Source organism: Martes martes (genome assembly GCF_963455335.1).
Source record: "Martes martes genome assembly, chromosome: 12".
NCBI lineage: Eukaryota > Metazoa > Chordata > Mammalia > Carnivora > Mustelidae > Martes > Martes martes.
Genome location: NC_137900.1, coordinates 63,134,865 through 63,149,479, shown reverse-complemented (window position 1 = coordinate 63,149,479; position 14,615 = coordinate 63,134,865). Strand labels below are relative to the sequence as shown.

The window sequence follows — 14,615 nt, the reverse complement described above, 5'->3', positions numbered from 1 at the left end:
TTTATAATAAATACAATTTAATTTGATCAGCAATATCTTTATGACTTGGGGAAAAAAAAACAAATAAAATTGGTCATTGGGACCCACTGAGTAAGACCATGATTTTGGATATAGAGGAACTGAAGCCCAGGGAGGGGCAGGTACTTCTCCAACGTGGTGTGCTGAGTGGGGACAGATCTGCTTTAGAACCAACATGACTTGCATCTGAATCTTAGCTCCACTTCTCACTTGCTGTGCAACTTTAGACAAAGAGAAATGCCTGAACTCCCTGCACCCCAGGTTCTTTGTCTGCAAAGTGGGGAGACCTGCATCCCTGAGATCAGGGGTGACTATGGATGTTAACTAGCATAATGTATAGATGTTGCCTGGATTATGACACTTGTGTTCACATCGTCTCCTGGCTCCTGGCCCGTTGCCTTTCATCGTACCACACAGGGTTCTTCCTCAGTGGGGTTCGGCCAGTCCTGAGGCCACAAGCATCCATCCTTCTGTTTCTAGCCCCCCAGTTTCAATGCAGCGGAACTGAAATGTACATACATGTGCCACGGGGTCATTGCTCCGTGTTCCCACGATGCTGAACTTCTTCACATATGAGTTCTCTTTCAGGGCTTCGGCATAGGCCTTGAGAGTGGGAATGGGGATATTCTGCAGAGAGAGAGGCAGGCGGTGAGGAGCAGCCCCGACCAGAGTCAGACTGGGAAGACAGATGGGGCAGTGACCTTCTCACACATGCAGCCTGATTCCTAGTAGGTCTCTGACCGGATTGCTGAATAGGCAAAGAGTTCCTGCTTTGCCCCAAAAGGCTGAGATCTGGAGAGAACTTTCAGGTAAACAGATTGACAGAAAACCATCCCTGACAATTTCAGGGAGGACCCTGTGCAGGTGGAGACCAGAGAAGGAAAAATCAAGGCAAAGGATGCAGAGGAGTGCTGTGCCGGGGGCTCAGGACTGGGGTGTGGAGTGGGCAGAGCCTCGGCCTCGGCCTGGGCAACTGGCAATGTTTCTGACTCTCTGTAACATTGGGCAAAGTCTCCCCTCTCTCTAGGCCTGTTTTTGGAAAACCGGTCGGGGGCTGGACACTGCCCTAGATGATCTCTAGGAGACATCTGTCCTGTCAGGTCTCAGTTGTACCGCACAGCAGAGGCTCCTGGGGAACTTTTATAAACTGCTGATGCATGGGTCTGGACCAGACCAATAAATTCAGAATCCCGGGGGCGGGGGGGGGGAGCTTTGGCATAGATTTCTTAATCTTCTCAGGGGAAAACCACTGATCTGGTCCAACTTTCTCACGTGCGGAAGGGAAACTGAGGCCTGGAGAGGGACGAGCCTGTGGGCCCACGGTGAAGGCGCACAGCCACGGCCGGGTTCCACACCCCTGCGCTGCTCTGAGCCAGGGTTCACTGCCAGGGTACAGAGTTCTGAGCTGTGCCAGGGCCTCCCACTGGGCACACGGCAGACAATGGAGGCACCCGAGAGAAAACCTGGCTGTGTTAGCAGGATCTCTCATTTCAGAGTGTCATGTTAGCTCCCCGTGGGAGCAGAGCCTGGGGAGGCCAGGTGGAGGAGAACACTGCGGGCGCAGGTTTCTAATCAGATTAGGCTGTGCGGCTGGCAGCCACTTAAAAGAAAATGGAGAAGAAAGGAAAGAGGAGCTGGGGAGCAGGGGCGGGGGGCCCACTTCTTATCTTACCCCCACACCCTCCCAGAACTAATCCCGCCAGGCTCCGGGCTAAGCAGGTGGGCAGGCAGCTGGTTCTGCTCCTGAATTCCTCCTGCAGCCCATCCAGGGTCAGATGCTCGTTCATCGGACCCTCCTCTGCCCTTGGTGGTCATATAGGCGACATCCAGTCAGGCTGGACACAGGGGCCGACAGCTCCCTGCCAGGGCTGCAGAACGAGGCTGACCATACGGATGATGGTGTGCAGATGGTTCAGGGCCAGCCCCTCCCAGGGCTGTGGGACCCCATACACCTGCTGGGCGCAGGCTTTTTCTAGCCTTGGGATCCCCGGCAGTCGGGTGTCTGACTTAGGATTTTAGCTCGGAGAAGCTCTCAGTGTTTCGAATAACAAGGTAGGTTTCCAGAAACGAAGGTGTGTTGGCCCATGGTGAACACCGGGGTCTGAAGAAACCAGGGCCATAGGATGTGTTTGCTTACACCGCCCAGGCCTTTGAGAGGTTTTGCCCCCTTCCTGATCTGCAAGCGCCCAGAACCCAAACAGGTCCCTGTTCTCTCTGTACAGCCAAGCCTGGGCACGCACATCAGCTCCTCCCACCCGCCCCAGGTGAAGCGAAATCAAAAGGCCTTTACCCGGATGTTGTTGAGGTTAACCTCCTCAAGTTTGGGGTCATTGTTCTTTATCCGCTCCAGAGTTTCCTCGACGTCTGTAGAATTTGGCTCTTCATCAGGCACAGGTTTGTATTGTGTGGGTTTGATCACGCCTAGAGGGACGGACAGAAGAGAGGTGGTTCACAGGAACACTTGGAGCCTCTCCCTCCACAGGATTCTCTGGAAGGAAGCGGCAGCAGAGTTCAGCCCCAAGAGAAGGCTGCACATTTGGGGGCGCCAGCAGAGGTGGGGAGAAGCGCTGACCGCGCCCTGCTTGGACTCCACCTTTGAGGTCCTACATGCCCGGGGTGAATGACTGAAACCCTCTGACCCTCCGTGTCCTCCTCTGTAAGGTGTCAGACAGTCGCTCTACCTCAGTGGACTCTTGTGAGGATAAAATGAAGCCTGAACGTGAGAGAAACATATAAGCTTTCCAGAGAGAGGGTCAATATTCTTCTGGTACCCTCGCTGATTTGGGGGGTCAAAAGGCCAGCTAGGGACAATGCAGGGGAGCAGGAAGAACAATACAGTATGGTCCCAGGAAAGGACAAGGGGACTCGAGGAACAAAAGAGGCCCCAGGAGACAGACCCGTGTGGAGGTGTAGAAATTCATGATCGTGACGGAGTCCCAGGCCAGCGGTGGAGCGACAGATTTTGCAAAGAACAGTGTTGTCCCCGTGGGAGAGGCATGAAAAGTGACCGTTTGATCTCCTCTCACACCGCACCCAAACACAGACCCAGGCAGAATAAGAAGTGGGATATGGGAGGCGAACCTCTAACACTCTCAGGAGACACTGCAGGAGGACATTTTGCCACATGAGGACGGGGAAGTCCCACACAAGCAAGACACAAATCCCAGCGAAGGCAAAGGAAAAGGTGGATAGATTTGGCTCCATGAAAATTTTAAAATGTCTGCAATGAGCCAAAGAGCATGAGTGGGCAGAGGAAGCAAGAAGCACGGGACGGCTTCACTTCCGGGGCGTCCTTGTTCGGGGAGGGGGGCAAAGCTGGGGATGAGGGCGGTGTACTCACTGTTGAGTCCCTCCTTGTTCACGATGGAGCTGCTGCCCAAGGCCTGGTAGTACTGCTGGTTGCTCATGAGCGTGTGCATGCCCAGGATAGCTGTGGGGACACGGGGAGCGCCGTGACTCGCCTCTCTCCCACAGAAGAGCCTCCGGACCACGGACGTCCCACACCCCAGGCATTTTTGCTCATGGAAATGGCAAGAAACGCTTGCATGGTTTTAAATTTTACTTGATTTTTGCTCTCGTCTCTATTTATCTGATGTTCTGATCGCTACACCCAGCGGAGACTTTTCCAGCCTCGGCCTCAGATTCCTCGGTGTCTCCCAGTGTCCCACGGGTACCTCCAGCCCAACTTGGCCAAAAGAGAACTCATTCTTCCCAGCAACCGCCCCTTACTTTGGCTCACCTTCTGTCTTGTCATCCTGCCTGTTCCCTCAGGGTGGACCCTCGGTCACATGGCATGCCCTAAGTCCCCTCCCTCCTAACACTGTCTCTCATCTGTTCCAGCTCCTGTTCTGTCTCCTCTGTGCTGGCCGAGGCCCTACCATTCTATAGCTGTGTTATCACATCTGTGTAATCACTCCTGTCCTGGCCCTGGTCTCTTCCTACCCTCCCCCACCAGCATTCAGCACAGAGCTGCCAGAAAGATCCTTCTGGAAGTGCAGATCTGACCACATCACTCCTGTGCTCAGTCGGGCTTTCATCCATTCATTTGTCCAACATTTATCGAGTGCCTACATCATATGCCTGGCTCTGGGTGGGGTGACGCTGGAGGGGGTAGAGGAATTGGGGGGGGTGGGTGCTGGGAGGGAGTGGGGCTGTGTGTGGGAGGCAGCAGGGAACAGCAAAGTCTGTTGGGGGAGAGAGATGCTAGGCAGGTACCTGCATAATTGAAAACATAAACATAGAGTGTACGTGTTGTAGAGGAAAAGTTCACTTGTTCTGGGAGAACTGAATGGAAGGACTTGGGACAGGAGGGATGAGTAGTGTTGGCCGAGTCAAGAGAAGGGAGGGGGGGCGTTCTGGGCAGGCAGAGGGAATGGTGGGTGGGTGGGAAAGCCCTCAAGCTCAGGGAGTGGAAGCCTAGGGCAGGAAGGGGAAACAGAAGGTGGACGGAGCTGAGCTGGACACATGGTGGACCCCCCCCCACCCCCCCCCGCCTCACAGCATGCTTGCTCAGGGCCAGAGAATATGGTAAATGTCAGTGATTCGCAGTTCAGCTGCACATTGGAATCCCTGGGGCATCTTTTCAAACACCTGAAGCCCTGGCCTACCCCAGACCCATTAAGCCACCATCTCTAGGGGTGGGGCCAAGCCTCTGCCTTTTCCAAGGCTCCCAAAGTAGATTCAGGGGGCAGCCAAGCTGGGAAACTGCCTGACACCACCCCCACCCCGGATCCTCACAATATCACTCTAGAGTAGATTTAATTCAAACAGGCACATTTCATTCCCACAGGGTCTTCTAGATTGAGGTAAGGGGTTTGTGTGTCTTTCCCTAGGGGCAGCTGAGAAGTCACTGGAGGCCTCAGCAGGGACTGAGATGTCCTGACTCGGGTTCTGGGAGCGTCACTCTGGCTGTGTGTGCAGAACGGACTACAGAGGTAGGGAAAGATGTGGGGACCGTGAGGCTTTGCAGCCACCTAGGTCGGAGGATGGTAGCTTGTGACCCTGAAGCCTGGCTTCACCAGCCCTCCATGGGCCAGCTGCTTCAACGGCCTGTCTCTCACCCACGCCCTTTCTGCTCCGGTGACACAAATGGTCACGGCTCAGTATATTCTCCCACTTCTGTCAACACCGTCCCCTCTACTGGTGGTGAGTCTCCCTCCATCTGCCATGTGTGCTGCTAAAATGTCCCCAGTAGTGTTGCTAGATTTAGCAAATGAACATAAGGGATATTCAGTTAAATTGGAATTTCAGATAAGCAACGAATAATATTTTAGTATAAGTATGTCCCATTCGTATTTGGGATCTACTTATATTAAAAATTATTCATTGTTGGGACGCCTGGGTGGCTCAGTGGGTTAAGTCTCTGCCTTCGGCTCAGGTCATGATTTCAGGGTCCTGGGATCAAGCCCCACATTGGGCTCTCTGCTCAGCAAGGGAGCCTGCCTCCTCCTCTCTCTCTGCCTGCCTCTCTGCCTACTTGTGATCTCTGTCTAATAAATAAATAAAATCTTTAAAAAAATTATTCATTGTTGATCTGAAATTCAGATCCAACTGAGCATTCTGTATTTGTGTATTTGACCCAGCAACTCTACTTTCCCATCTTTTAGGACTTGGAGTAACACTTCTTCCCTCATTGAGGCTTCTGGAATCCTCTCTCTCCCTCTCTAGTTCTCCCACGGCACCTGCCATCCATATCCCAGCATGGACCACACAGCGTTAGAGGTAGCTGGATGCATGTGTGCTTCCTCTACTGGACTTTGGGCTTCCAGAGGTCGGGGAAGAATAGTCTCTCTCTTCTTCCTCCTCCAGAGTATAGTGTTTGGTAAATATTTGCTGATCCATTTTAATTCCCCTGGCCATTTCATTAGACATGATTTCTAGTGAGAGACTACATGAGAGCCCTTGGTGAAGAGTCAGGAGACCTGAGTTAATCCCGACTCTACCCCTGATTCTGTGTGACCTGGGGCAGGTCCACAGCCCTCTCTGGACTTTAGCCTCCTCTGTGCGAGGAAGGGTAAGACAAGCCCTTTGGTTCTCTACCTCAGCTGCACATACAAATCACCTGCAGCTTCAAGACAATATTGGTGCTCTTCCCGGACCAGCCGATCTGAATCTCTGCAGATATATTTTTAATCTCCTTGCATGATTTTTGATGCTCAGTGGGGGCTGAGAACCACAGGATGAGCCGATCTCAAAGCCCTTCTGTTTCTCACATTCTAAGAATCTTCTCTGCTAAAATTAGACTCTCCTGTTCATCACGGAGAACTTATAGGGAGAGGCATCTGCATTTTTTTTAGAGCTCTCTAGGCTTTAATTTAGGCTGCTTCTACGTGGGCAGTGGGGGCCAAGGCCTGAGTCAGCAGCCGGGGAGGTGGGGAGTTGGCTCACCACGAGCCACCTTTTGGAGCTGGCTCTTTCCCATCCCACATGGGCTGGTGGGGGGTGGTGGCTTATGGTGGTTTTGGGCTGCAGCTGGGACCCCAGTTTGGAAAAAAAATTTGGAAAGGTTGCTAAGAATCATAGCAAAGATGTGACATCATATGGCTGGCTGGTCTTGCTGAGAGGTATAGAGAGGTGGGGGATGGAAAATGCCTTTTTTGCTTCATGCCAGCTTCCTATAATGGTCCAGAAAGGGGGGCAGGAAGGGTACAAGGAAGTGGCTGGGGACAGAGGGGAGAGATCTGGGCTCCAGGCTGGGCTTTGGCACCAAATTGCTGGACAACCTTGTCCAGGACGTTTGCACTTTTTTGGGCCTCAGTCTTGTCACCTATAAAAGGGAGTATGTTTGAATGCCAATCTCTTACCCTCACATAGCACCTAATAGTCACGCAACATCTTATCTTTTTTAAAAAAATTATGTTCATTTAGCCAGTATATAGTACATCGTTAGTTTCTGATGTAGTGTTCAACGATTCCTTAGTTATGTATAACATCTCATCTTTTTATCCCATTTGACTTTTACAACAAGCCCCCAGGCAGGTTCTCTGGTTTTCCAGCACGCTCAAGAGGGAACTGGTTTGTCAAAGCCTGCTCAGTGAGGGCCCTCCTGGCTTCTGAGACATCCCATCCACTCCTCCACAAACTAGGTCATTAGCAGTTCCAAAGCTCTAAACTGTCCCCTCCATGCCAGAATTCCAAGGACAGATAACATGCCTATTCTGGGAGGCACCAGACATGTCAATAGCAGTTCTCAGAAGAAATGAAACTATTTGCAGTTCAGAGGAAGTTAGGGTTTAAGGAAGGAAGGAAGGAAGGGAGGGAGGGAGGGAGGGAGGGAAACACCCAAGGAAGGGAGGGAGAGAGGATAGGGGAAGGACTTGGGGCAGGGGCTGGGGGGATGCACCACGCAAAATCTCCATTGCTGAGCAGAAAGCAGAGCTTGGTGGCTCTGATCCTTCAGCCTGCCCCAGGCACCTAATCACGGCTCTCCCCTTGCTTGGTTTTGCACACTCATGTCGCCACAAGTGAATGATGGAGGAAAATAGCACATCAACACTGCCTGCCGCTTCATTCCTTGTAGATATTGGCACGGCTGAATTTAGCACTGGGAAACATGACTTTTTTTTTTTTTTTTTTTAAGACCAGATCTTCCTCAAAACTGAAAAAGGACTATTTTTGAACTCTGAAAAAGAACATCGAGTTCTCTTTCCTCTTCTGCCTTGGCAGGGTTCACTCGGTTTGTAATTCCACTTAGGATGCAGAGAGATCGCAGCACACATCCCGGGCCCCTCCAGCTGCCAACTGTTTGGCCGGCCCCGAGCAGACAGTGGGAAGGCATTTCCCTGCATCACAGAAACAGGTGGGAGAAGCCAGCTTTGGCCCAGGACTTGGGTGCTGTCAAACCACTCCTAGATAAACCACACCCCGACCCTGGCAGAATGTGAGGAAAACCAGTGCCCAAGGATGTGAGAGGACCCCAGAAGCCAGGGGTGGCAGGCCAAGACTGTTTCTGAGAATCACAGGAGCTGGGGGTACCAACAGCCCATGGGGGCGGCCTGGGGACTGGGCCTTCTGGAGGGAGAGTCTCCTCCCTGCCAATTCCCTTTGGAGTCTTGCCGCACCTGAAGGGTCCTCCCTCAAGGTGAGTCAAGATCGCATTCCTGCCAGGGGAGGGGGCACTGATAATGCCAAGGGCTTGCCAAGGGCTTGCCACGGACTCCCAGTGGCCTCTGCATTACAAGCCAAGGCCACAAGCCAAGAACTCAGCACTGTCAGGGGCTTGCCCCTTCTGCTCATTACCCTGCGGTCACACTTCTGTTGAAATTTACATGCTTCTGGTCTGTCTTCCTCCTCACCTCCTGGGTCCCCCAAGGGCAGGGCCTGGATCTGATGCATCCCGGCACACAGTAGCTTGATGATGCCCGTGGACTCTGTGTGCGAATGAATGCAGGCACGAATGGTGCACAGACATGAAAACAAACGAACAAACGGGAGTCCCCAGCTCTGCCTTCCCTGGGCCACACCCGAGTCAGGACGACACATCTGCTGGGTGTCTCTCTCCATCTTCTTGTCGCTGCCGAAAGTCAAGCCTGCCACCTGCGTGCCAAGCAAGCCGCTCAGAGGGGCTCAGGGCCTCACTCCTGCTGTGTCCCAGCCTGGGACGTGTCTCCCCCCATCCCCAGCTCACCCCTGCTCTTCCTCCTTGGGGCTCAGCTTCAGCCTCTACCTTCATGTCCCCCGGCCCCAGCACCTAATCCAGCCCCGTTCTTGCTCCCTGACCTTTCCCGGGACGACACTCACTCTCACTTGTCACTTCTTATTGGCCTACTTATTTGCTGAACGTCAGCTCTGCGAGGGCGAGGACTAGCCATCCCCGCACGCTGCTCTACCAGGGCTCGTCCGGAGCCGGGCGCACAGTGGGATGACGCTGGATAAATAGTTGCCGAGTATGTGAATGAGGGAACCAAAACTAAGCTAATGGAAGGCTCTGCCTGGGAGCCACGTCCCCAACACCAGAGATGTCCCGCAGACCGTATGCCCTCCTCTCCTTACTTTCCTTTCTCTGCTGGGTCACCCATACTCACGGCTCCAGCAGCCCCATCCTTGAGAAGGGATCTGAATCCCTGGCTTGCCACACCAGACACTCATGCAAGCTCCCGTCTCTACCTCCTGTGGCCTCTTGGCCTCCTAGCCTCAGGTCCAGTGCTAGGACAGCTGCACCTCAGACACAGTCCCCAGCTCTACCTTAGCCCTTGACCTTACCTGGGGCCAGCCTCCTCCATCCCCCATCCTCCAAACATCACCACCTCTGCCTAAGACTCTGCTTTCATCTGGCCTCTCCCAACAGTCCCCATGGCCGCACTGATCCTAAGGGGTCAATGCCTTCCTGTGACATACAGAGACTTTCCTAATATGGCCCCACCCTCCCCCCACTGGGCTCCATGGGGCATGGGGGTGAATCCCCTCTTGCCCACCCTCTGTGTCCCCTCAGAGGACGGCTTCATCTGCATTGTGGTGGCTGCTGCTCTCTGGAGGAGAAGTGTGCCCTCTGGGGAAGCTTCCTGTGTTCAAGCCCCACGGGCAAAGCATTCAATGTCACTGCCTCCTTCCTCCATCCATTGAACAGGGACAACAGCGACCCTTACTTCTTAGGATTGCTGTGGTCAGGAAATGCAGCGAGGCTCTAGAAGCCACTCCCAGGGCACCTGGGCCAAAAGGAGGTGGTCAGCAAATATTCCATCCCTCCTTCCCGGGAGCCCCCGCCACCCCTTCAAATGGCTGATTCACAGCGACTGGCGCCCAAGGTTAGTCAGTTGATACTGGTGTTGCCTTACAGCTCCCCCTGTCCTCTCCGGACAACGGAAGGGTACGCTCTCATGAACAGATAATAATGATTAGCCACGCCAACAAAAATAAAGGGAAATAGTTTCAAGAAACCAGCCCAGAAACGTAGTGCGATATTGCGCTTCTATTTTGGCCCAGGAACTGGCGGTTCTGACCGCGGAGTCATCCGATAATCCCTCTGAGCTGCCTAATGAGGGCAGTGACATCACGGAGGGTGATCAGAGGAGGAGGCCGGGATGAAAACAGCCCCAGGGCGAGTCCGAGTGGAGAGGCCGGACCGGACCGCAGCGACACCCAGCCTGCCCCTGGCTGCCCGGGTTAATGGAAGTCAGGCGGACCCCCAACCACGGAGATGGTTTGCTGGAAATATGGGAGCCTCGGGAGGACTCTAATAAGATTTTTGTGGCTCTTGGCTTGCTGCTTCTGTACTCCACGGCCAAATGAAGGCCTTTCTCTCTCAGCCCCGACACTCTGCAGACCACTGTCCTGTGGCCTTTCCCAAATGTTCTGCCTCCCGAAGAAAATGGTGGTTTGGACTCAGAATCTGCATGTTGGCTCACCCCATCACGCACTCCTCGGGTCTCTGCAGCCTGGCGTTGGCCACCAGGCCCACCTCGCGTCATATGGTGTCTTCTCACTGTCCCTCCCCTCATGGTTCCACTACAGATGGGAGGCCACCCCCTTCCTGCTCCCCAGCATGAATGTCACCAGGACTCATGCACAACGCCCACGAGAAGCTGGAGGCTGTGAGCAGGCAGAAGACAGCTTTGGTGGCCAAGTTCCCTAGCCCTGTGGCCTCACAGCTCCGGGTCTCCCACCACCCCTGAGCCCTCATTCTGTCTTCCAAGCTCTTGCGTTAGGTTTAGTCTGTCTTCACATGGTTTTGTCTTCTGGGCCATGTGTGTCTTACTGGCCCCCATTGCGACTAGCTTTGTCCCATTTCCATGCCCTGGCTCTCACAGGTTCTCTCTTGGCCAGGGCACTTGCCTCCAGAACGCCAGGCACCCACCTGAGAGTCATGCTTTCTGCCTGGAGCTTGACAATGCTAATGACACCACAGATCTCTCCGCATTCCTGTAGACTTTCAAGGCCAGGTATCCCCTCCTGGGTGGCCCACAGGCACATCAAAGTTTAAAGATCCCACAAAGAACTCAGTCCCTCCCCTAAAACTGCTCGTTTCCCACTGTTATGGGCTGAAATGTGTCCCTCCAAAATTCACATGTTGAAGTCGTAACTCTAGTACTTCAGAATTTGCAAAGTACTTGGAGATAAGGTCTTGAAAGAGGGAAGTTCTAAGAAGGCTGTTAAGGTGGGCCCTGATCCAATCTGCCGGGTGTCTTCATAAGAAGATATTAGGATGCACGAAGGCACACCGGGAGACACCCGCACAGAGGGACACAGTGAGCTGTGGCCACCTGCAAGTCAAGGAGAGAGGGCTCAGAAAAAACCAAACCTACCAACATCTTGGACTTCTAGTCTTATTAGAACTGTGAGAGAACAAGTTTCTGTTGTTTAAGCCATCCAACCCGTGATATTGTGTATGGCAGCCCAAGCAGACTATTATACCCACCTTCATTAACAGCACCACCACCCATTTAGTCCCCGGAGCCAGAAATCTGGAACTTTCCTGACTCCTCCCTCAATCTCAGTGTCACAGTCAGACAGTCACAGCTGACTCTACGCTTTCTCTCCCATTCCCACTTGCCCTGAGTCTCTTCTCACCCCATCCACACTCCTGTCGTTATCTGGGCTGGTGGTTAGTAGCTCCCAAGTTTGCAGAATGAAAAGACCCCTTCCCACCCTCCAGCCAGGAAGGATTGCCATGGTGGGCTTGTGGGGTGCTCACTGTGGCCAGAGTCTAACCCTCGGCAGGGACAGAACTCAGGGTACACAGGGCAGGTACTAGACCATAATAAGGAGACAAGTGTGGCAAAAGGCTCTGAATCACAGGCCACCTTCTGGAGATTAAGGGCTGAGTGTGAAGGTTGTATGGAAACACATTGTGCAATGGGCAGTGTTGTACAAATCCGTGATGAGGGGGCGAACCCCTCAAAGCCTGATCTCTGAGCCTTGGAAGGGCCCTTCATAACCCTTCCAGGCCTTCATGCCCTCTGCCTGTCCCCCTCTGTTCGCTCTTCACCAGTGGCTTGGGCAGGATTTGGTGCTGCGGCTGGAGGAGGACCTATGCTAGCCCTCTTTGGGAGGCTTCCCATCGCTCCGGGTTGGGCTCTCATGGCAACCACAGCTGACTCCGTGGAGTGACAGGTTTGGGTGGTTTTATTTCTCTTTTCTTCACTTTGGTTTTTGATCCTGGGTTTCTGTCTTAATATTCTGGAGAATAATAATATAATTAATATTATTCTGTTTCCTTGAGCGCTTTTTAGAAATGGAGAGTGTGTTCATGTTGCAATAAACCGTCTAAGACTCCCTGCAAAGGCAGGTCAAACTCTTCTGGAAGACATGGTGAAGCTTCGGGAAAGCCTCTTACCTGCGATGTCACAGAGTTCCGCATCTGAGGCGTTTGCCAAAGCCTCCTCCAGCTCCGGCTCCAGGGTCACACTTTCCAGCACAGGATCCATTGGCTTCTGCTTGGGGACCCAGACCTTTCCTGAAAAACACGAGTGCCTATTACAAGGCAGGCGACTCTGCTGGGGCAAACTCTGCTGACGGCCCCAGGGGGACTGTCCCAGAGCCCTGTGGGTCCCTCAGGGCTGAGACTCGCTCCCTTCAGGCTTCTCCTTCTAGGGACCCAGTGCTGAACTTCCCCAAGGAACAAGAATCAAAGATCTCCAACAGAGCACCTCTCACATTTGAAAAGAAGCACTTTCGATCTTGGTCCAACTAGACTGCTCACTATTAAAAACACTTGTTGCTAATGAAAACAACCTGTAAGTAGGCAAAAGCTGCAAAAGAAAACTTTAATCGAACGTCAGGCTCTGGGATACCCTAACCCAGGGTTCGGATGTGAGAGAAAAATTTAGAAACATTTCTAAACAAAATACGCTCAGATTATTAAAAGAATAGGGAGCAAAAATGTATCCTTGCCTCATGGGACATTATATTTTTAAAATGTCAGACTCATGACTGGATGAGGGGGCAAAGAGGCACACAAGGACGGTCACTGCGTTGACCACTGATGGGGGTTGTTGAAGAAATTACGGGACGTCTACACGATGGTGTTCTCACACCGATTATAAAGGATGATGGAGGTGTCCGCTTATGAAGAAGGACAAGCAGGACATAATGTGAGAGAAAGCAGGTCTGTAAAAGAGCATGAACAATGTAATTCCATGTACGAAAACTGCATTCATTCACCGATCATTCATTCATTCATTCATTGCACTCGATATTTACCGAGTGCTTCCTAAGTGCCAGGCACCCTTCTAGCAGCCAAGGCGGGGGGAAGCACTGAACAATTCATGATCTAGTGAAAGCAGACAGACAGTAAACAATCATGCAAAGATATCACATGGCCTTAGGCATTGTGGAGGAAAATAAAGCAGAGCAAAAGACTAGGAAGTTCCAGGCTGGAGTCCAGTCAAGCTCGGCTTTTTTCGGGTCAGGTGGTCAGGGAAGGCCTCACTGAGATGATGGTCTACGAGCCGGTCTATAGGACAGAGGAAGGAAACATGCCCCAAAGACCAGCTGCAAGGCAAGGACACCTGCCTTCACCGTGGCTGTTAAATATGCACCGAAAGTTCCAGACAGAGCAAATGGACAAGAAAAAAAAAATGGCATCCAGACTGGAAAGGAAGAAGTAACATTATCTCTGTTTGTAGCTGACATGAACCAATATGCAGAAAACACTGAAGATTTGACAATGTGCTGTTAAGTCTGATAAACACTGTTCTGAGTGAGTTACAGAGTACAAGTTCAATGTGCACAAACAGGTGGGGGTTCTGAATGGCAGCAACCTGAAAGGAAAATTAGAATGGTCATTTCACCTACAGTAGCATCCAGAGGAATAAATGCTTAAGGGTAAATTTAACCAACGAGCTGAAGGACTTGAGCGAGGAATGTTAGAAAATGTTGCCAAAAGAAATTAAGGAAAATCTAAATAAATAGAAAAATATCCCAAGTTCATGGATTGGGAGACAATATTCAGAAGGTAATACTGCCCAAAGCGATCTCCAGATTCGAGGCAACTCTTATCAAAATTCCAATGTCCCCCCTTTTTTTTTTTTGCAAAAATAGAAAAGCCATTTCTCAAATTAATAAGGAATCACAAGAGGTCCCCAAAGGGCAAAATAATCTTAAAGGGAACAAACCTGGAGGGCTCGGACTTGCTGATGACAAAATTTACTACAAATTTAAACAGTGTGGCACTGACAAAGATAGACATATTGACAATGGGATAGGACAGAGAGTCCAGAAATAAACCCACACGTCCATGGGAAATTGATTTTTGACAAGGGTACCAAGACCATTCAAGGAGGGAAAGAATAGTTTCTTCAAGAAGCAGTACTGAGGGCGCCTGGGTGGCTCAGTCAGCTGAGCATCCAATTCTTGGTTTTGGCTCAGGTCATGATCTCAGTGTCATGAGATCAAGTCCCTTGTCAGGCTCCACACTCAGTATGGAGTCTGCGTAAGATTCTCGCTGCCTCTCCCTCTGCTGCTCCCCACTGCACTCTCTCACTCTCTAAAACAAACAAACAAACAAAAAAATAAAATGTATGTTTTTTAAAAAAAGAAGTGCTGGGCCTGGACATCCATATACAAAGAATGGAGCTGCACCCCTATCTCACACCATATACAAAAAAAATGAACTGAAATTGGATCAACAACTTGAATATAATAGTTAAAACTATAAAACC

At 51.7% G+C, this 14,615-nt stretch overlaps 1 protein-coding gene across 1 annotated transcript in view; it reads right to left on the bottom strand.

Moving 5' to 3' along the window:
* The window catches only part of TMOD1 (tropomodulin 1), an 83,629-nt gene that overhangs the window by 24,859 nt on the left and 44,155 nt on the right, over positions 1–14,615 (bottom strand). The window contains exons 4-7 of the mRNA XM_080820546.1: positions 12,290–12,409; positions 3,359–3,448; positions 2,309–2,439; positions 538–645 (exon numbers count right to left, since the gene is read on the bottom strand). Of these exons, the coding sequence (XP_080676672.1) occupies positions 538–645; positions 2,309–2,439; positions 3,359–3,448; positions 12,290–12,409 (449 nt within the window). The remainder of the gene's footprint in view (positions 1–537; positions 646–2,308; positions 2,440–3,358; positions 3,449–12,289; positions 12,410–14,615) is intronic.